This window comes from Aplidium turbinatum, chromosome 2, assembly GCF_918807975.1.
Source record: "Aplidium turbinatum chromosome 2, kaAplTurb1.1, whole genome shotgun sequence".
Lineage (NCBI taxonomy): Eukaryota > Metazoa > Chordata > Ascidiacea > Aplousobranchia > Polyclinidae > Aplidium > Aplidium turbinatum.
In genome coordinates, this window is record NC_137473.1 from 8,488,447 (window position 1) to 8,511,854 (window position 23,408).

At 36.4% G+C, this 23,408-nt stretch overlaps 1 protein-coding gene and 1 non-coding gene across 2 annotated transcripts in view; one reads left to right on the forward strand and one right to left on the reverse strand.

The window, feature by feature from the left end:
* Positions 1-17,877, forward strand: part of LOC145764497 (regulator of G-protein signaling 22-like) — a 31,760-nt gene extending 13,883 nt beyond the window's left edge. The window contains exons 23-35 of the mRNA XM_082576113.1: positions 251-352; positions 1,811-2,005; positions 2,399-2,482; positions 3,024-3,187; positions 3,620-3,782; positions 4,239-4,379; positions 10,292-10,378; positions 10,900-11,061; positions 12,014-12,193; positions 12,980-13,144; positions 13,251-13,482; positions 14,910-15,013; positions 15,190-17,877. Of these exons, the coding sequence (XP_082432239.1) occupies positions 251-352; positions 1,811-2,005; positions 2,399-2,482; positions 3,024-3,187; positions 3,620-3,782; positions 4,239-4,379; positions 10,292-10,378; positions 10,900-11,061; positions 12,014-12,193; positions 12,980-13,144; positions 13,251-13,482; positions 14,910-15,013; positions 15,190-15,360 (1,950 nt within the window). The 3' untranslated portion in view covers positions 15,361-17,877. The remainder of the gene's footprint in view (positions 1-250; positions 353-1,810; positions 2,006-2,398; positions 2,483-3,023; positions 3,188-3,619; positions 3,783-4,238; positions 4,380-10,291; positions 10,379-10,899; positions 11,062-12,013; positions 12,194-12,979; positions 13,145-13,250; positions 13,483-14,909; positions 15,014-15,189) is intronic.
* Trnam-cau (transfer RNA methionine (anticodon CAU)) lies at positions 3,881-3,953 on the reverse strand. Its single transcript has one exon. It is a non-coding gene; the product is annotated as a tRNA-Met (tRNA).
* Positions 17,878-23,408: the final 5,531 nt, after the last annotated feature.

Below are 23,408 nucleotides of genomic sequence, written 5' to 3' on the forward strand. Positions count from 1 at the left end.
AAAAAAAACATGAATAAATAAAGGAATTCTTCTTCTCAGGAGAGGAAACTTTTATTATTAATGTTTTTTTTTTACATTGCTTTGTTATTGTTACACAATAGTTAGCTGGAAGCAACAAAACACTGATTTGAAACATGATTTCCAACGACGCCGACAATAAATTTAATGTACAAGACGAGTATTACAGAATTATGCTTCATTAAATTTACACCCGCTTCCATTTTTACTCCTCTGCTTTTTGTGATCACAGCTTTGGGCTCGCGCCATCCACTTCTGGTTTGATGTCCAGGATTATCATCATTTCTTTTACAAGGATATCATTGACCAATTCTCCATTGAAAAGAAATCACAGGTGACTATTTCCGTTGTTACGTGATCACAGTGAAATGTTTGATAGCAGAAGCGTGGGTTTGGGTGAGGAGGAGGTTTCCGCCAAATACTTAGGTAAAAATCGATGCATATCATCTTATGTGAAAATCAGATTCTCGTCAAGAGAAATTGCAGGTTGAACCAACCAGACTTTCATTTGGAAAGTTGAAATTTGTGACTGACTTTAGTTGTTGAATCCTATGGTTATCTGAAACATTCATACCATTGAAGAATGTTTGCATTATATTGGATTTTTGACAAGAAAAATCTAAAAAGCAAATAAAAGTTAAAAAATCTAACTCAGTGACTACCTAGCGCTCCGAAAGTTACACATTTAGAGATTGATCGCTGAAATCGAATCCTAGTGGTGTAGCTTTGTGAGTAAATGTGAAAGGTTTAGTTGAAGATTTGTTATCCTATAACTAAGTAGCTTTGGCCAGTGTTTTTCAACCTTTTTTGAGCCCTTTACACTTTTGCATTAAAATAATCTTGCAAAACGCGAAATTTTATAATGATGATATAACATTAACAACACAACAACAATTTATTCACTTCAGTTTTTCTCTGTAGCCAACAGTATCTGGGTCTGTTTAGTTGAGCGCAAAGTTGACATTCGAGCAGGAATTGCAAAAAGACAAACCCGAAGCTCTTATGACTTTGATTTTCGACCGGTGTTCCATGGAACACTAGTCAAACTATAGCCTATAATTTGTTTTTGCGGAATGCCTGACGATCTTTCGCGGAACACCAGTTAAAAATCACTGACTTAGGCTACACCACGTTATTGGCATGCGACATCACAACAAAATTAACAATAAAAATATCCAATTTCATTGGTGATCTGTTTGGCATCCACCTGTTTCATGAAACAGAATCCTCGCTTTATTGTACAACTGCAAGCACAGTTACGGCATTTGCTAGCCTACATGTTAAAAAGAGAAATAAAACATAGTAACTTTAGCGGGTTTAGCATACTTTATTTCACACAAAATATAACACAATTAAATAAAATAAACTCAAACGTTTTCGACACGTACGTGTGTCCTCATCAGGAATTAAAGCTGCAATACATAAAATGAAAAATCGTAAGATAAATTTGACTATGCACTGTAACTGTAACGACACTCTGGACTGAAAGCACAAACTGAACAAATGATACTGAAACTAGGTTGTGCTTTCAGTCCAGAGTGTCGTTACAGTTACAGTGCATAGTCAAATACGCTTTTTCATTTTATGTATTGCAGATTTAATTCCTGATGAGGACACACGTACGTGTCGAAAACGTTTGAGTTTATTTTATTTAATTATGTTATATTTTGTGTGAAATAAAGTATGCTAAACCAGCTAAAGTTACTATGTTTTATTTCTCTATGGTTCAACAAAGCAAACTCTCTACCAAAGCTTTATGTTAAAAAGAGAAGACTATTTTTTGGTGTTTCAGACAATTTATTCCACATACATTGTTGGAGGCGCTTCGGAGGATATCGGTATATCGATGGCGGCGAGGAAGCAAATTCGGTTGATGATAAATCCACCTTTTGAAGAACTATTTGACGTAGCGGAAGAATACGTCTTGAAGGTGTTAATAGTCTCGTGGAACAAAATGCTTGGAATGGACAAAGAAAGTTACAGCAGGGTGAATCTAAATTATTTTACTTAGTGGCGGATCCGAAAATGAGCGATCTTTCCCCAAAAAATATAAAATTAACGGCACTGATTGCTATTACTTTCTTTGCAATGCTAGTTGCTCTAATCGTACATAGCCTATACAGTATGATCGGGGTATGTCATTTTACCCCATGTTTGTTTTTGACTGCCATGTTGCAATGCACTAGCTGTTACTTACACATTTCCTTGTTTTAATCATCACAAATAAAAGATCTAGCCTACTATACTGAATATTACTGACATTCTTAACTAGAGTAATTGGATGGATTTTCCTCTTTTTTCCCCAAACAGAACTGCTTACGTCACAATATACAGTCGATAAATCGGATTTATTGTAATTATGATATTGTTGTACCGTTAGGTGGAGTTAATTGAACAAGAGCGTCGATTGAACGTGGCAGCAAAGTACATGGGATGCTTGCAGAAAAAAGGAATCCTGAAAGAGGTAGCTCGAAAAAGCAAGATTTTGGAACAATAAACAACTAAACCTTGTACTCTAATAGAAAGACTATAAGTGCTCCACGGCCAAAGATTGTAAAGCACATTTGCATAACTATTTCAATAGTTCACAACGCGCTTGTGGTTACGGAAAACTTTATGAAATCTGAGCACCTCGTAATTTTCAAGAGTATTCTTTATATAAAATTATTCTTTAATATATGGCATGGATTTCACTTCTTAAATTTTAATCTGTTTTTCTAAAGTGAATCAATTATAGATATTTTTTAAAACTTTCTAAAAACTCCCAATAATTCCATCGCTTTCAGGTTAAGAAGCGTGCATTATTTATTAATGTAACACTGGAACATCCCAAATTGTATGGTAATTATTTAAAAAATAAAACTTTACAGATTTAAAACATGTTTCCGAAAGTCAAACGAACAACACAAATTAACATTTAACTCAACGTTTATTTTTATTTGTTTAGCTTTCACTTTCTTATTGTTTCTAACTCTTGGTTGAAATATTCACTTGTTTTGTTGTAGAAGAAAACTCCCATAGCAACAGAGCAAGAATCGATTGAAAAATACGAAGAAGATTTATGGGAAAAAGTTCCAGAAGAGTTTCAAGATTTCTCTTTTGACCAACTGGTTAGAAACCGGATCGAACTGGAATATTTCAGGAAGTTTTTGGAAACCAACTACGTCAAGTACGGTTCCCACCAATCATTGAGAGTTTTGCACGTTTGTGTTGACATAACAATAAGCTATCACTGTTTGAGTGGTGGCATAATCTATTCCAGGGGTTCTTAACCAGGATTGCACGCACCACTTGTTATAAGATGACGGAAGAAACAAAGTTGTTTTACCAGGTTTCAACAAAAACTTCGAACTGTAGGCGAGTTTTACTTTTCAGCCAATCCTAGCCTTAGGAGGGGGTGCGAGAACTGGTTGATGATTTCAAGGTGGTGCCGACAAGGCAGAATTGGGTTAAGAACCGCTGATTTATTCTAATCAACAGATGCAAAAAAAATTTATTCTAATCTTCCTTGAAACATCCTGGTGGTCCTGTCATCCATTATTGCATTCGCTTAAGCAAAAGTCGTTTATGTAAAAGCCATAACTCTATTGTTACTTCACAGAACCGACTTGATATGTTGGCTCGATATCGAATCATTCAAGAGACTCCCTCATCAGGCCAACGAAAAGATGGATGAAAAAGCAAAAGAAATAAAAGAGAAATATTTACAAAAGAAATATTTCTTTGGTCCCAACAGTCCCGCCTCTAAAGATGAACAAAACGAGGTAAGGAAGCAGAATGTATTTTTGATAATTTTTATGGTAAGCAAAGCAAAGTAAAGATTCTACTCACGCTGAATGCATGTGCCAATAAAATAAAAAAGTGCCCCGAGTGAGGATCGAACTCACGACCTTGAGATTATGAGACTCACGCGCTGCCTACTGCGCCATCGAGGCCACACGTTTTGAAATTCTTCTTCAATCACCAAATGAAATGGTTTCTAGTAGTACTTGGGACAAGCTGTTAATGACGTTGAAGTGCTCAACCTGTTATTAAAGTCGCCATTTTTGTATCGTTACAACGTTTTTCATTCTTTTGTCAATTAGAAAACTTTTTTGCGAGCTGGTTGAGAGAAAGCTTCAGCTTTATTGAAATCCCATGTATAAAAACTTGATCACCAACTGTGAAGATCTATACTTTTTGTACTTTTCCAAAAATCTAAATATGTATTTCGCGTTCAGGCAGTCAAGCTTGGAGGAGGCTGGGGCAAAACCCTGAAAGAGCGCCCTCCAACGGAACTTATTGTTGAAGTTCAAAAGTACGTGAAGAGACGCATCGAGAAGAGATGGCTGCCCATGTTCTTGGCAACGAAAGAATATCAGGCATACACTGTGTTGTGTTTGTTACTACGTATAACAATTTGATAATGATGGACAATATGTTTATTTTACAGTTGCCTATAGCAGGGGTGTGCAACCTTTTTTACAGGAGGGCCAGATATAAACAACTGGGTGAAACCGCGGGCCGCATGTTTATTTGACATATGATTTCTAGTAGTTGCAGGCACAAAAAAGTAGTTTTTTGTTATTCATATGGTATTATTAGGGGATCTCCTTGCAGAAATAATAAGTTAAGACGTATAAATTTCTGAAGAAAACTGCTATTTAAATCTATTGTCACACAGTCTTTAAACGAGTTCAGTGAGAAGTTTGCAGCTGGCTTCTTTTCCCCACGGATTTTTCCAAATTTACTTCAATGGAAGTGCTAGCAATAAAGCGAATTATTCGAAGTCCATTTTCCAAGTGTTCGTCTGTCAGAACCGATCGATAGGGAGATTTTATGACGCCCATTTTAGAAAAAATTGTTCGCACAAATACGTTGAGCTAAAAAGAGCCATTTTTGAAGCCATGAACTTTTTCAAACGTGGAAAGTCATCTTGGTTGAGATGTTTTCGGTAAAAATCGCCAAGATTCATTTCTAAATATTTTGCTTTCAAATCCGTTTTCTCTTGAAGATCAATCAGTTCAAGTTGGATATCACCTGGTGCTGTGTCAATGTCTGTGTTGAATGCCGAAGAGAATATACCAAACAAATGTTCAAGAGATTTAAAGCCCTTGAAACGAGCCAAAAATTCATAGGCCTACAACAATTTTTCAAGTTGGTCTGCAAATTCAGTTTTCTTCTCAGGATGCATTCCATGGTCTCTCAAAGGTGGAAAGTGGAAAAGATTTCCTGTCTGTATGTGGCTTTCCAAAGTCGTAATTTGTTCATAAAGCCTTTTATGTGACCATACATCTCATTCGCATACTGTTTTTTTGCTGCAGTCTTGCATTGAGTTCATTCAATTGTTTTGTTTTGCCCTTTTCAGTTCAGTTCAGTTCAGTTGTTTTTTTATTTCTGACCATCATATCAACACAATACACATCAACATAGCAAAGGTCAAGAAAAAGGTAGAAGCGACAAAACGCGAACGTTAAAACGTGCTTGTGATCGAAGTAAGTTATTGAGTTGAAAAAAATTTGGCACGGTCGCAACACCTTCAGAAAAATTTAAGATATAAAGGGAAAATTAAAAAAATAAAAAATGTTACAAAACAAATAAACATATAGCCTATAGGCTATAACTTTATTAGCCTACATAACTTTAGCTGATATATTGAAGATTTGTATGGACAGTTGCTATGAAGATCGGCCATGGTGCGTTATCAAGAGTGCTGATGGTCGTAAGGGGAACACGTCTTGATGCGTTTAGCTCATAGCAAAGAGCAAGGCAGGCAAAGAAAACCCCACAAAGAAATCCTACCACGGGCAAAGCCATTTCAAGCGCAACGCACCAGGCCTTGCACGACTCACAAAATAGATAGGCTATAACTTGACGACATGAAACAATGACAAAAAAACAAACTAGCAAAAAACAACATCATCATCTTGCGGAAATTCAATTATACCCAGGGAAGTTATGTCTTAAAGATATCAAGCGTGCTTTGATAAAAGTTGCGTTGATAAAGCGATAATTTTAGACCCCAGTCAGCTAAACTCGCCACTTCCACACCGATCCAACGTTAGCTAACGTTGTATTAATGCAAAAATGACAGGCATCGCCAGCTGGGATGTAGTAGTGGTATGTCCCAGTAATATGATAAATTTGGGTTACCGTATGTTTTACACGTTAAACCATATTAAAGTGACAAAAAATATCCAATTTGGCATATTACGTTAAAAAAAAAAAAAAAAAAAAATAGATAAACAATCAGACAATAGCATGACGATCCAGTCCAAGATATTGAAATAAAACAACTGGCCACCGCTTCACCGAAAGATGGAGATTGGTCAAAAAGGATGGAAAAACTTCTGCAGACTCTGTAGAACTTCTGTGGACAAAAAAACACAAGAACCAGAAGGCCAGTAGGAGTACTTACAATCTTACTATTTTGCTAATAAATCTACACACATTGGCTTATCATTGCTGGGCAAAAAAAAAATATATATATGTATATATATATATCTTTTAAATCAAAAATATATTTATATATATCTATATATATATATATTTTTATATATCTTTTATATATTAGTATGTTTGGTGCATGATGTAATACTTAGATGGGATTATTTCAAGGAAGATTTAGCTTGTTTATTTTTGATTTAAAGCCTTTTACAGTTTTACATTCATTTCTTATAGTAGGGGGAAGCTTGTTCCAAACTATTGGCCCCATGTACCGTATTGATTGTTTGCAAGTGTTAATTCGGCAATATATCGGAATATAAGGAGAATTACTTCTTGTTGTTAGGCTACTTGATTGTTTACACATAAGTATATCATTGAATGTTGTGGGAAGCAGCTTTTTTGAATATTTAAACATAAAAGTTGCAATCTCTGTAGTTTTCATGTGGTTAATTGATTTTAAATTATTGAGTTCCATTACACCTTTTATGCTTTCTCTGCGGTCAATGTCAAATACAGTACGAAGAAAGTTATTGCATGTACGTTGTAGCTTTTGCAATATAGTTTTGTTTTCATGACACCACGTTGAGATGCAATATAATATCTGACTCTCAACTAGAGAATGGTAAATGGAGAGAAGTGCTTGTTTGTTTAGGAAAGGCTTAATTTTTTTTGTCACGCAGAGTGTTGATCTTATTTTTTGAAGCAAGATTTCCATATGAGATTTCCATGACAAATGCTCGTTTACAATTATTCCCAGAAACTTTATTGAGGCAACTTGTTCTATGTTGCTTTTTCGAATATTCAAGGGTGGGTGGTATGATAGTGTCTTGCTTCCTTGACTTGAAAATAATATATGTTTGGTTTTGGTGACATTTAGAGACAATCGATTTGTTGATAGCCATTGATCTATGCATACAAGTTCTTGATTTGCCGTATCATATACCGTAGAAACGGTTTTATTTTTATATATAATGGTGGTGTCATCTGCAAACATAATTGCAGTTCCGTGTTGAAGGCAGTTAGGAAAGTCATTTACATAAATCAGGAATAGAAGAGGGCCTAAGATAGACCCTTGTGGGACACCCAAAGATATGTTGTTAACATTAGAAGATAGTGTGCCATTGAAGACCACTCTTTGTTTTCTATTACTCAGGTAACTCATGAACCAATCATAGGCCACGCCTCTTATTCCGAAATGATATAATTTAGCTAGCAATATTTTATGGTCAATGGTGTCAAATGCTTTAGATAAATCAAGAAAGATTCCTAATGCAGGGTGGTTGTCATTGAGTATACTAGTGATACTATCTATTAGCATTGAAGCAGCATGGCTTGTGGAATGATTTTTTCTGAAACCAAATTGATTGTTATAGAAAAATTTATGTCTAATTAAAAACGAGTATAATCTGTTGTACATGAGTCTTTCTAATATCTTTGAAAAAACAGGTAGTAGGCTGACTGGTCTGTAGTTGTTTGAATCTTTGCAGCTACCCTTTTTAAAGATAGGTATCACCTTCCCCAACTTAAATGAATTTATGAATTTTCCACTCGTTAAAGATAAGTTAAATATATGAGTTAAAGCATGCAGTATGTTGTTTGGGGTTGACTTTACAACTATGGATGGTATTTCATCGATGCCACTGCTAGTTTTTGCTGGCATTGCATGAATAATATTGCTTATTTCATTTAAAGTAGTTTGATAAATATAAATTGTCTCAGAGCATGGAGAATCAAGATATGTTGAAAATATTGTATTTGATTTGGGAATTTTTTTTGTAAGGGAATGGGCAACACAGGAAAAGTGATCATTGAAGTGATTTGCAATAGTTAATCTGTCAGTGACTGTACTATCATTTATTTTGATGCCATGGTTAGTCTTAGACTGGGATTTACCTAATAGATTGTTGATTGTTCGCCAAGTAGCTTTCATATTAAACTTTTGCTTTTCAAATTCGGATTTATAAAATTCCTTCTTTTTTTGCTGAACTGTATGGAAGTATAAGTTTCTTGCAGAGGTGTAGTTCTGTTTGGAGTGAATAGTTTTATTTGATATGTACTTTTTAAACAAACGCTCTTTTCTTCGTAATAGATGTAGTAGTTCTTTATCAAACCAAGAATTATTCTTTTTTAAAGGTGTTTTTTTCAAAGGAAAATGCTTATTAAATTGACTGGTATATTCTCCTATGAATGACTCATAAGCTTCATCAGCATCAGTTTGATTTAAGCAACAAGTGATGTCCATATTTTCCAGAGCATTTGAGAAATTTTGTATGTTTGAGAGATTAAATGATCTGGTATATTGATGACATGTAACTGAGGGTTTTCCAATGTTAGTACAATACATAACTGGGAAGTGGTCTGAGATTTCATTAATTAGAATTCCACAGCGAGTTTCATTACCTGTTTGCACATTGGACCATATTTGATCTAAGACTGTTGCACTGGTGTCAGTTATTCTGGTAGGTTTATTAATTAGTGGGTAAAAAGAATTTGAAAACATCAAGTCTGTAAAATTGCCTACATTGATGTTTTCATAATCCAATAGATTATAATTAAAATCTCCCATTATATAGCATTGTTTTGATGTACCTATGTTATTTATGCACTCACTAAGCAGATCAAGAAAATCCAAATCCACTTTTTCAATTTTTTGCCACTTTTTCAATTTTTTTTTCTTCCAATGCCTCTACTTTTTTACTTCTAATTTTAACAAATTTTCTATTTTGACTGGTTCAACAAATTTGGCAAGGAATGGGCCGCTAGGCTGAAGTTGTTCTGATCCAACTGCTTGTAGGCCTATAGGCTAGGCCTACATTAGGCAACTGCTAAATTTGACGCAAGCCGGCTCTACAAAAGGTCTAAAGCAAGAGATCAAATAAAAAGGCGACAAAGCCAGAGACAATAGCACGGCTCCACCTCTAATCTTCTGACGTTCCAAATAATTAAATACAACGGATTAGCGGTGGCCGGTGGAAAATTTCTAAAATGGTTAACAGAAGGTGCGAAATTACAATAATCCACTCCACAATGAATTGTTCACATGTACCAGACTAAACTAAATTATAAACACGTTTCGTGGGCCGCACACAATTCAAAATTGGTACATCTTCGCGGGCCGCACAATTTTTCTTCGCGGGCCACATTTGGCCCACGGGCCGCACGTTGCGTGCGCGGACATTTTGCCGAAAGGACATTTTGCCGAAAGACATTTTGCCGAAAGACATTTTGCCGAAAGGACATTTTGCCGAAACTCATTTTGCCGAAAGGACAAATTGCCGAAAGGATTATTGTTTGTGAATGATATTTATGCGTTATTATGTTATGATAATACATATGGTACGTTTGTATAATTTCGGCAATTAGTCCTTTTGGCAAAATGAGTTTCGGCAAAATGTCCTTTCGGCAAAATGTCTTTCGGCAAAATGTCCTTTCGGCAAAATGTCCGAGTACCGCATGTTGCACACCCCTGGCCTATAGCTTACTTTTTTTAAGCATTGTTTATCAATTTCTTCTGTTTTAAATAACATATTTTGCGTTTACCACGTCATTACAAAAATAAACTGTATTATTAATAACATAATAATACCGTAGTAAGCTTAGTTTCTAAAGTAATAAGTGCATTTAATGAGGGTTCAACATTAGATTTTGTGATTACACGGAATCAACTACGATGTACATTGTACAAACATTGGTTTCATAAGCACAATTGTATGACACGTCCGATACGTCATAAGCATATATAACACGTCAGTTTGTTAAAGTTATTATTTATATGTACTTCGTCTAAATGTCTAGCAACGTTGAAACGATGTAAAAATGGATGACGTTTGTATTTGCTTGCATCCAGGAGCGACAACGTCCACGATCTCAGATGTCAGAAGTTGCGGAAGATGTAGTTCTGCAAAAGAAAAAGAAAAGAGGAGAACCTTGGAGGGTAAAAAGATTTTTAACTGAATGAGATTTCTATGTATCTCCACAATCTTGCAAGTTGTTTGGTTTTTGGTTTGCTAAACCTTCTGCAGTTGGCATGTTGGTTCGGAATAGCTTTCAATTAACAACAAGCATGACATTTTTGAAAATCTAAAAATATATCGGTAGCATTTATATGTATAGAATTGGAATTATGATCTTTAGACTTTAGATTATGAAAACCTCTTCGGAAACTTAATTCTGGGAGTTTTACATACTTGAACAGGCTCTAAATTACACACGAATTTCAATAATTAAAGTTTGCAGTTTTCTTTAAACTTAAAATATTGTTGCATTTAAATTATCCCATCAACTAGTTGCTGCTGAATGAACAGTTGTCTTTGAAGTTGTTCAACTGCAATCATCGTCGCTTGGTGGTTGTTTTTTTTTTTATGTCGAATTTTGTTAGTCATGGTTCATGGAAATTCGAAATTTGATTTACTCATATAGTTCTCCTGAAAAGTTTTTGTTGACTTCTCTCCTCAGCTTCTCGACAACCGATGGCAGTCGTCGTCACGTGACCTGATGGAGTTTAGAAAAGCATTGTCTAACCCGGTCACGGCTGGCCAGTTTCGTCGCTACGTGTCTTTAAAAGGAGAGTTTCTTGAAAACGACGTCTTGTTCTGGCTCGAAGTGCAAAAGTACAAGGTAATAAAATGTTGGATTTTTGTGACCTGTGCGATGCATTTAGCTTCATTAACCACACCCACCTGGTCATAAAGCCGATTTGGTAAAAGTGCATAGGTGAAGTTTTCGTTTTTGAGTCGATAGGAATGTTCGATACTCTGTGAAGTTATGTAAAAAAAACGTTAAAAAAACTTACAAATCGGTTTCACTCTTGCTTCACACGCAGCATTACGTGTTCAGAGGGAGGCTATTCGCTGCCGCGTTTCCAACTGCAATACTAGTATCATAGATGTTAGTGTCATAAATTGCTTATAGCTGCACATAACTGCAAATAATTTACTACTGTATGAAATAAATACGTTTTTTTATCATAACTATCATAAACTTTATGGTTGACTTGAGCTACTTACAATCATTTCAGTCCCCTAGAAAGAAAATATGCATGAAACACCAATTAAAGCATAAAATGCATTTCCGCTCAACCATGCACCAATGGGGAAAGGCCTTTTCCTCCTCCTGTGAATGTGGTGCCGAGAAACAGACCGCAGACCACATCATCAATGACTGCTCCATCTTCAAGCCACCTAATGGAGTGGAAGGTCTGCGTGTCATGGATGATGAAACTAAGGACTGGCTGCTCTCTAGTAGCCTTCCAGTGTAGACTGTAGTCCGGGAACATCGTGAATCTGTGGTGGCAAAAAGGATAGACCTTCGGCCCCTGAGGCTCACACGACGACGACGACCAATTAAAAAAAGTTGCATATTCCCAGATCGCCACTTCATCTGGTCCAGATCTTTACCAGATCGGGTACGGATCTAACCAGATCTCTACCAGATTTGGACAAAATGAAGTGGTTATATGGATACATTTTAGTTGCCGTCGCTTTTTTTTACGTTTTCAATTGAATATTCGTTTCATAAATGACAATAATATCATAACAAATGAAATCCCACAATCATGCCTCTCCGCCAGGACTTTTGCCACATCCACAACAATTCTTCATCCATCGAAGGAAAAGTGATGTCCGTGATGAACTGCTTCATCAACTCCCAGATTCCTCCTGCTCTTCAAATTGATATCCCTTCTGAAATGGCTGACAAACTGATGGACAAACGGAAGGAGCTGGGCCCCTACGTCTTTAGAGAAGCTCAGGTTTAGTATCAACAAATCTTTTGTTTTCAATTTGTGATGTCACAAGTTTCATGGATGATGCACAGTTTTCTATGGCGTCATACACAACGGCTTTAAACGTGTTCATTGTAACTGCGCAGATGATTGTCTAATCCTCTTGCCTTGCATGTTACACAAATTGCACTGCAATGTTGATATCGCTGCTTTGTCGAGTTATTTCAACCTCATTTGTTAAACTGGTTATAAATTTTGACCGTGCCTCAAACCTGAGATTCGTGAAGGTTTGCAATGGCCTCGATTTCTGGTATTTCTTTCTTGTGGCTTTTCACTCGACTTTTATTTGGTCCAATTTTAACGTTGATAGATTAAAGTTCTTTCAACGTGCAGAAGATTAGTAGTAGCATCTGAGCACTTGAAACTCTTGATAGATAATTTTAAGGCACATACATGATGTTTTAACAATATACCACCAAAAACCTTAACAGGCTGTTTTACCCTTATTTGGGTCATCAAAATGTTTTATGTATACCCAGACAGCAAAATTCGCCATTTTTACATTGATTCAACGTCTGCAGACGTTGAATCAATGCAAAAGTGACGGCTTTTGCTGTCTGGGTAGATGTTTGTAAGGTCAGCAGTTTTTTCGTGGAGATGCGAATTTACAGCTAAAAGCGCATCAGAATTACGAACCTAAAAAAACATCTTCAGTTACCCTGATAGTAACAGACTGTATTTTATCTCATCTGAATAATCTCGTATTTTGATGTGTTGTTGTCGATTTTAAATTTCAATCTGTTTGTTTTGCAGTTAACTGTCTTTCGGGTTCTTTTTCCCCATTGGAATGGATTTTGCGACTTCCGAAAGACATTGAGTGATGAGAAGCTCACAACAACCCTAGAAAGGCAAAGGAAGAAGAAGATGGAAAGGATGAAACAACAGATGAGAGAACAGGAAAAAGAAGAAGCTCGAAGAGTAGGCAACTAAAAATAACTTAATTTGCGTAATTTCGGTGATTGCTTATTAAAATTTGCCTTACTCGCTCTTACAAGCCAAAAATAATACTTCGATACTTCAATAGGAAGAGCTGCGAACATCCAAGGAAGCCGAAGCATTTGATCTGCCGGATATTGCGTCACTGAAAGGAAGTGACATAGAAGAGAGTCTCCACTCTGTGACTCGAGCAGGAGTCCAAGTCTCATGGTCCTATGGAAAGTACGTCGATAGCCTGGAGCAGCAGAAGATGCTGCTTCTCATGGAAAATGAAGTCAAAGGAAGAGTACCATGTGAAGCACTACAAGATCCAGACTATGGTCAGATGTTTGTTTGGGTTGAGAGTAAATTTCGAAATTTTTGTCATGATGAGACTTAATTGATTGATGATACAGCAGTGGATCTTGGAGAGCGACTTGGGGCAATCCCACCCTCTTGAACACATAAAAGTAACTTTATTTATGGTGTAATTAATAGGTCAAATTAACATAGACCTACACATCATTGTTTTTTTTTTGAAATCGCTCCGCTCCCCTTAAGGCTACTTTCTGGATCTACCCCTGTGGTCAAATGCTTCAGATACTCAAAAAATATCATAAACTTACACTTGAAAAAAGTAGAAGATAACAATCCGTAGAGTTCAGTTCAGTTTATTTTTTGTGATGGAGAAGAAACAAAAATATACAAAACCCAATAAACACAAATAATTCGCACAACAAGGACGGCAGTGAAAGACCAAAGGGTCACCAAAGTCCGCTGCCACCCAAACAAATAAACAGAACACCAAAACTTAGGATCATAATGCACAATACCGGTAGCCTACTTAACATAATATAAAACAAAGTAACTTCAGCGGGTTTAACATTATGTATTACATACACAAATATAACATAATTAAAATAAACTCAAACGTTTTCGACACGTACATGTGTCCTCATCAGGAATTACATATCTGCAATATAAATAAAATGAAAATTCAGTCTGGAGTGTCGTTAGTATACAGTTACAGTTATAATGCAAAGTCAAATTTACCTTACAATTTTCATTTTATTTATATTGCAGATATGTAATTCCTGATGAGGACACATGTACGTGTCGAAAACGTTAGAGTTTATTTTTAATTATGTTATATTTGTGTATGTAATACATCATGTTAAACCCGCTGAAGTTACTTTGTTTTATTTCTCTATGGTTCAACAAAGCAAACTCTCTACCAAAGCTTTAACATAATATATAAAAGTAAAATAACAGAAAACAAGGCAAACATAAAGACTATTTGCAAGGAGATAGCAAATGATATGTCTTAGAAAGGATTATTCCACAAACCCTTTAAAAAACATTCATATTTAAATTTAAATTTTGCTTGGCATTGAGCACTTTTTGTAGTATTAATAGTATTTATTGTTTTATTTAAATTTAAAAGTATTGCAAGATGTTTCTTTTATTTCTTTTGGTATTTGATTGCATAGTAAAACTCCATTGAAACATAGCATCTTACCAAAGTTTGATGTTACAGATAGAATAGAATCCTATTAAAAATGGCTTTAATAAGTAACTTCTCAAGTTTTTGTGGCAATCCGTTTCCATTCAACCTCACTTTGAATTGCGTTGAGACAAACTTTTCTCAAACACGGCTTTCCTTGAACGAATTGACTTCCTGAAACTCTGTTTGTTCTCTACCATTGAATGTTTTTTCTCTTTGGTATTTCATTATCAAAGATTTCAAGTGTAAGTCTCTTCTATTCAGACGTGTCTTCAGACGACGGTGATGCGAGTTCTGATGACGATAAGTCATTACGTAGTGATGACGCATCCGTGACTTCAAAGGGCAAAAAAAGAAGAAAAGAAAAGGTGATAAAATATCAACGTTACAAAAGTATTCTAATTTTCCTAATCAGTTTCTGACTTTTGCTTGATGGACATACTGTAGAAACAAACACCAAGATTGGTTTTGGATGGATGGAATAGCTCATTATTGTTTATTGGCAAGAAAACTTCAATTACTAGACATTTCTATTTTTATTTAGGTCATCTACAGCACTTTGAAGGCTGCGTCGAACGATGACGCCCAAAGTGTGCAGCCTGACGTTACCGATAGCGCTATCAAGCAGAAGCAGCAGATTGATGTAAAGAAGCGACAGGTGGCGTCGCGAAAAGGTGGTGCAGTCACAGTGGATCCAGCTGTTGTTGTCGATTGATCAATTTTAAAAATGGCAACATTTTGTCGCTTCTAATGCCAAAGTCGATTTTTAAGCTTTATAGACAATGTCTTAACGCACTTCGATTACTATTAATGAGTTATTATTATACATTCTATTAATATTAGTGAGTTATGAGTAGGCTTACATTTTCTGTTGATTTTTATTCTTTGTTGTCATCCATCGAGATAGCTTTTTTACCTTATTGCATGACATGTCTTTGAAGCACAACTTTGAAATTGCGGATTGCAATGTGTGATATTGTGCAAATTGGAAACACTATCACATGCGTTGTGTGTAAAACCATAAAAGATGATGAACCAATGTGAATGTATTGTGTACGTTCAAAGCCTCCAAGAGATTGAACAATTGAACATGGTAGGCTAACAGACTTTAGCCACGTACTAACTACTTTCTCAGTGTGGATCGGTTGTTCGAATTGCAATTTTTTGTTGTTTTTTGTGCTTAATAGATTTTTAAAACAATTTGGGAAGAAATTTATGTAGCCTACTAAATATTTGGCTGGCTTAGTGTAACTCTGCCCAAATAAGGCCCGTGCCTAAATAAGGCCCACCCTTTCATATCTGGAAAACCAAAGCAAGCAAGGAAGAGCTGTTGTAATTTAATTGGCGGCGATAATCATGTGAATGAACAGAAAAGTAATTTGGTTTCTTAGAAGAAACCACATGCCAGCAGAGTTAGTTGTAAATTTCTGTAAGCTATCTTGCGGGAGTAAAATTTTGTTTAGTACTTAATCTATCGGCGTGTTTTCGTAAGTGGTGTTTGTTTTCTACCTTTGTTAGAGTTTCAGGATATGCTAAAGGGTCTAAAGGTTCAACATGTATTGACATATTGACCTTTCTTGGATACTGTATTTAGGTAGTTTACGTTAAACTGATTGTGAAGAGTTGCCCTAACAATAAGGCCCATCAAAATCAGCCATGGGCCTTATTAGGGCAGGTACCCTTGGCATTCAATTGTGGGCTTGTAAGGGCTGTTATGAGAAAGACAGTGCAGTTGATACTCCCTTATTGGCAGCTAACAAGCACAACCTCAGATCAAAACACCACTACCATGTGGTTAGGGCACAAAATAACTTACCTGTTTCCAGTTTTGCGAAAATTGAGTTTCCCTTTTATTAGGATTTGGGATTTTTCCATTTGATAACACGGCTACTGCTGACCATGTCTTTGCTCCAAGTGATGTCACCAACATTGACCATACAGTCGGTGACCAATCTCAGATGCCATCAGCGAGTCATGACATGTTTTTACAGCCACCAACAAGTTGTGGGATGTCTCCACAACCGTCAACAAGTCATGAGCTGTCTCCACAGATATCAACAAGTTATGGGATGTCACCACCATCATTAACAAGTCATGAGATGTCTCCACAAATATCAACAAGTTATAAGATGTCTCAGCAATCGTTAACAAGTCATGAGATGTCTCCACAAATATAAACAAGTCATGGGATCTCTCCTCAATCATCAACAAGTCATGGGATCTCAACACAGCCCCCCATATCAACACCATGTCATAGCATTATGGCTACACCGTCAGCAAATACCCTAAGCAAGAAGCGGGGGCAAAGAAAAAGGAGCATTAATTATTATCGAGCAACAACTGTATCGAAGTTTCTGTTTGACACGTATGGAAAAGGGAGAGAAAAGGCAAAACGAAAGGGGAAAACAGTAAATATGCAAAGACGTCCAAGTGTAGGAGATTGGTGTTGCCCAGCAGTATGTTTAGAAAATACAGTCTCCGACATGAAGCAACGTGAAAGTTGCAAAATATTACAGGCAACCATGAAGACTGTGTTGGTTTAACAAAAGATGATGATGAATTTGTATGCCCTGATTGTGATATGTAAATGTTTTATTGTTGAAAAAGAATTTCTTTGAAGAAGTTTATTTGAACTTGTGATTGAAAAAAAACCTTGTTTGCACGAACTTACGATTGATTGGAAAAGATGTTATTTGAAGTCACTACGTGAAGTCTAACATTTCTTTTTGTATTAAACTATAGTAACTAAATTGTTTTGGGGATTTTTCACAGTTTTGATGTTGTGTATTGTTCTTTCCCCCGCAATTTATGGTTCAAAAATCAGTTTAGAAAGCTGGCCTTATTAAGGCGTTGGTGCCCTTTTAAGGCCCACTTAGAAGTAATTAGCAAATCAACTATAATTATAAAACTGTGGTCAATATGTTATTAAAATCATTCTAAAGAAGTGCTTTAAAGATGCTGAAACACAATAAAACACACATTGGTACCCGCTTTTTTCATTTCATGATCAATTTGCGACAAAATCAAAAAAGCCGGCCTTATTAAGGAAGGGTACCTACGTTCAAAGCCTCCAAGAGATTGAACAATTGAACATGATAAGCTAACAGACTTTAGCCACGTACTAACTACTTTCTCAGTGTTGATCGGTTGTTCGAATTTCTTTGCAACTTTTTGTTGTTTTTTGTGCTTAATAGATTTTTAAAACAATTTGGGAAGAAATTTATGTAGCCTACTAAATATTTGGCTGGCTTAGTGTACTTTTAGGTGTTCTAAATATAATACAAATATATTTTCGCGAAAACCTCCTTTACATTGATTCCTGTAGAATGAAATTTCTTTGTAATATATTTTACTTCAACCGAACAAATTTTGGATTTAGTTCAGTTTGTTTTGTTTTTAAGACATTCTCTCAGAAAATGCTTTTAAAACATTTAAAATGAAGCAGAAGTACCTACAACTAACCGCAGGCAACTCATTTTGCTGCTGCAATTGCATGGGGCATTCCTTGCTCAAGTAAGGCTTTATTCATCCATGGCTACCTAAAGATACGGCCTGATTTGTCACATTTTGCAGAAATTTTCAGATTTTGCTAACTTTGGGCGAATGTTTAAATAAATTTTTCTAAAAATTATATTTTACGCTTTCTTTACTGTTTTCCCCAGATGACATAATAGGTTTTAACATGCTCAGATGTTGAAAAACAAAGAAAATTTGATTTCGAAGATTTTAGTCAGACTGTTAATTTTTCAATAACAGTCTGATTCAGCGTTTTTCAACTTACTTTTTCTCATTTGTTACTGCTTCCCCAAGGCAACAAAAAGCTTTTATATCATTAGGAGACAGCAAAAAGTACAAGAATCTCAGAAAATGTCAGTCAAACACTAGTAGTAGCTGCAGAGATGTACGTATACGCCGCAAATTCTACGCCGCATACTTGCGGCGTAGACTTTTTGTTTACGCTAACGCTTGCGGCCACATTTTTTGGATGGTTTGCGCTTGAGGCTACGCCGTAAAGTTTTCGCGGTTTTTTAGCGCATAGCGTCAACGCATACTTTTTAATGTATTTTTTTCGCTACAACATGCCAATACCTTCCAGCGTTGCAGTTGAAAGAATGTTTTCAATGGGCAAAGACATATTGGAACCAAAACACAGCAAAATGTCAGATGAACACTTTCAAATGCTTGTGTTTCTTCGTGAAAATTCAAAATAAAACTTGTTTGTTTCGAGTGGTTTATACCGTGTGAATGTTTGGCACCTAGCAAACAAAATGAGTTTGCGCTAGTGTATGCGCTAACGCTGACGCCGCCAACATTTTTTACAAGTTACGTTGACGCATACGGCGTATGGTTTTTCGAACGTTTGCGTTTACGCTGACGGCGTCGATATTTTTTGTATGCGCGTACATCACTGAGTAGCTGTAATCAAAATCTGCAAAATGTGACAAATCAGGCCACATCTCCAGGTGGCCATGATTCATCCTTTCAAGCAATTTTTGTTTACGTTTAATGCTAAAGAAGCTTTTACCCTAGCAATCGCTTTTCAACAATCGTGTTTTAAGCCTTTCTCTTCTTTTTCTCCCCACTGTCAACTATTGAACAGTTTTCCTTAAGTAACCATCCTTTTCCCGTTTCTAGCACTAGTTGCAACGTTCATCTGATGAAATTGAAAGTAAAATTAACAACAAACAAGATGGTTTATTGCTTCACTGACGTTTCGCGCACCATGACAATGCGCATCCTCAGAGCGAATAACATACAAAATAAAATTTCACCAGGTTATATACTGCAGTGCGATTGAAGGCAAGAAAAAATAAAACACGCAATATTTTAATTATTGTTGGAAGTTTTTTACGTAATTTAACGTCGAAAGTAACCACACATCATTAGCCAATCTTTAAAACATTGTGTTCTATTTCTCTTGCCTTTAATCGCATTTTTTTGTTGGTCGTCACTGCTTCGAATTTTTATGTTTATTGTTGGAAGTTTTTACGTAATTTAACGTGGAAAGTAACCGCTCACACATCATTGGCCAATTTTTTTAAAATATTGCGTGTTTTATTTTTTCTTGCCTTCAATCGCACTGCAGTATATAACCTTGTGAAATTTTATTTTGTATGTTATTCGCTCTGAGGATGCGCATTGTCATGGTGCGCGAAACGTCAGTGAAGCAATAAACTATCTTGTTTGTTGTTAATTTTACTTTCAATTTCATCAGATGAACGTTGCAACTAGTGCTAGAAACGATAATTGTCCTGATGAACACCCAAACTTTTCAGTATTCATCCTTTTCCCTTCAAACGCATCTATTCCACCCCAGCCTTGTTTCTTTGTCTCCTGTATGTAGGCTATCCCATACTCTTGTCTCATCACTTCGTTTCTGACCTTAGCTTCTTCATTATCTTCTATGCAATAGAGCAGGGGTCCTTAACTGGATCGCGACCCAATGTCGGGTCGCGAGAACACACGTCCAAAATGGCTGTCAAGAGTGCAAAGTGGTTGAAAGTAGGCTAGGTTATATTCTTAGCCATAGAATAAATTGATTACAGTGAAAACAACTGCAGCCATGCACTAAATACGTAGCCTACAAAAGAAGATTACCTACAACATGTACAGTATATCTATCAAAGCAGTAACGGATCGAAATAAGGGTCACTTGGTCACCTACCTTTCCAAACAATTAAAAAAAACACGTAAATTGTCTATATTTTTGCATAATTTTCTTGCTCGTTTCGCAGGCTTAATCCCATGTCATCTACCTAACTAGTGGCCTTAGAAACGCATAGTTTCATGAGTGAATATAAAGAAAGCAGTGCCAGTAGAGTTTTAAGGGCAGCTTAAAAATCATGATACTAATGAAATATTCCAAAGTGAACACCTTACTCACCAATCACCTAACAATTATTAAACTGACCTATTCCAGCCTTCCAGGTATGAAGTGAAATATACCTTGTATAAGCTGTATACAAAAGATGGGGCCACCTCAGATGGATTTTCGAAATTTTACTTTAAGTTCACAAACTAGCCTACTGTACAAACCTTCAACAAATGAATTATTAAAATTCTTCTGTAGTTGTGAAAGAAAATATATTTAAAAAAGTAACTGCGGTTTTAAATCAAAACTTGTCACTCAAACTGCTAACGAAACCAAGTTTTAATTTGATGATATTGGTGAAATACTACTAGTCAAGACGTGCACTTCAGGTGCAATCGATTAAAGAATCATTATGGAGCCTAAAAGTGCTCAAAAAGCGATCAAAACAACATTGAATAAGTCAAAATTTTCTGGGAAGCAAAAGAAATTGATCTGGCGAGCAATCCTCCCAGACCCCATGTTTAACTAGTTTCCTTTTCCGACCTCAACTTATGCATTTTTTATTTTATTTTACAAATTTTGGCTGAAGTGGGTTTAAACAGTAAAAAAGTAGATCGAAAAATAACCTAAATGACTTCGTTTTTTTCTATCGCCGGTTCGCGAGACTATTTTCATTTAAAAACCGCTCCGTGAGAGAAAAAAGTTGGGAACCGTTGCAATAGAGTGAGTAATAGACTATTGAATAGAGTTTAGAGCAATGCTAATTGAACCATCTTCGTATGTAGTCATTTTTTCAACCAGTTTAACATTTTTTGTCGCTCAGCACACCCGTTAGTCTTTCTCCAACTGTGCCCACATGTTCTTACCGTTCGTCAAACTTCCCTATCCACTCACTCATTATCTTATAGGCTACTATTGCATTCAAGCATTTGAAAGTATAGTAACTCTGGTTGGTTTGGTTTGGAATCTTTATTCTCGGACTGACAAAGCCTTGATAGGTTATTCCTGGTAGTTTCTCATACATGTAGAAGCTCTTGACGCAGGGTCGGTTACCGAGATTGGCAGAGGGAAGTTTTCGATTGTTGAAGTGTTGTTGCCGGGGAATTACTCCATTCACTAGGTGCCGCTGAACGGAGAGCAATCCTGAAATGCGTTGCTCAAGCGCACACTATAGGGTGGATCAAAAATGGCAAAAAAAAGTTTTTTTTCTCAATTTTAATCAGCTAGATATGGCAAAAGTTGCCAAAATATCACCAAAACACAATATAAAAAATTGAAGAGGTTTGAACAAGTTTTTGATCTCCCCCGCGACATACAAATTTAGGCACTCACAAGAACTGCATGGCATTTTTTTCGATTTTAACTCGCTATGTAGGTTGGCAAAAGGTTCTAATATAACACCAAATAGGCTACAGTGTAAATGTGTGTACTTGAGAGTTTTGACTTCACCCTCTTTCAGCATATTAATTTTAAAGTGACTTGGCGGATGGACCACCCGCGGTTCCAACAGGTAAACGCCTATTAACATTCACCATCAGATGGCCGAGTATAAACTCACAAGCTTAAACCATGGACTTCTAAATAGTAGCATCTGGACTGGAAACTCAGTGGGCAACAGGAGGCCAAACAGTTGGTACAACAGTGGGCCAACAGGGTTAGTTACTTGGCTGTTGGCCCACTGTTGGCCAATTGTTGTACCAACTGTTTGGCCTCCTGTTGCCCACTGAGTTTCCAGTCCAGATGCTACTATTTAGAAGTCCATGCTTAAACTTTATATGACAGGGTTGACAGGTGGCTCACTCGCAAAGTCACTTCCTATTAATTTATGCGCTCATGCATACAAAGACTGCAAGCAATATAATAAACAATTACAAATTGAAGTGAGTGAAGTCACGTTTAGACAAATGTTGGCATTAACTGACGAGAAGCAATTCGGGCACGAATGAAGCCGTCTCGATATTTCGATCCTTGAACTGCTTTAGATGCGTCGGTAACCAGCTTCACGAGCCTTTCAACAGCCTGCGTGTGACATGGAAATTTGGGAGAAAATACAGTGGGAGTCTTGTGCTTCTGAGTGAGATATCGTGATGTGGTTATCATTTGATGAATGTGTCTAGCTCCATCTTTGCAAGATGAGTGAGTTGAGATGAATATAATTCAAATAGATTCCATTTGAATAAGGACCTTCTGATGATCCTCCTTTAGGTGAAACAGGCTGTCAAGGGTTTAGATCAGTGGTTCTTACACTGGGGAAAGCGCCCCCCTTGGAGGGCGTGTGAGGCTCACAAGGGGGGGGGGGCAAGAAATTGAAAAACTCTGCCCGAATTATGACTAAACGTATCTTCACAACTATGCTGGACTACTATTGCCAAGAAACTTCTTTTTGCTATACAAGGAAGTAAAACCCACCCATACAGAAGTGGGATTTTCCACATGCCATAGCTTACAAATGTTACAATAGCGAACGTAGTAGCTATACTTAGATCGCAAATGCGAGGACATTGTCAATGAGTGAGCCATATACGTTCCATCAACTATCCCTTATCTTTCAACAATATTTTAAAACCCTTCCTTCTATTTAACATTTCAATTTAAGTTTGCAGAATACTACCAAGAAATTGAATGGAAAATAAGCAAAACAAATCAGACAGAAACACACAAAGCTGCATTCAGTTTGTTGTTGATTTATTGAAAGGTTGCTTCCACAAATTATGTGCAAATGGAAAATTCTCTGTGACAGCGTTTAATTAAGTTGTGAGATAAATTGGAAAATGTGCGTTATCTGCTACTAATCCCCAAATTAAACATTTGGTATCCACTAAAAAGTTACACTCTTCGCATTAATGCAACTACCTGGAAATGAATTGCTGTTCTGCTTAGTGTTTTTTTTTATTTTGAAACGAGGTGGGGCGCGAATTTTGTTAGAGCTGTAAAAGGGAGGCGTGTCTCAA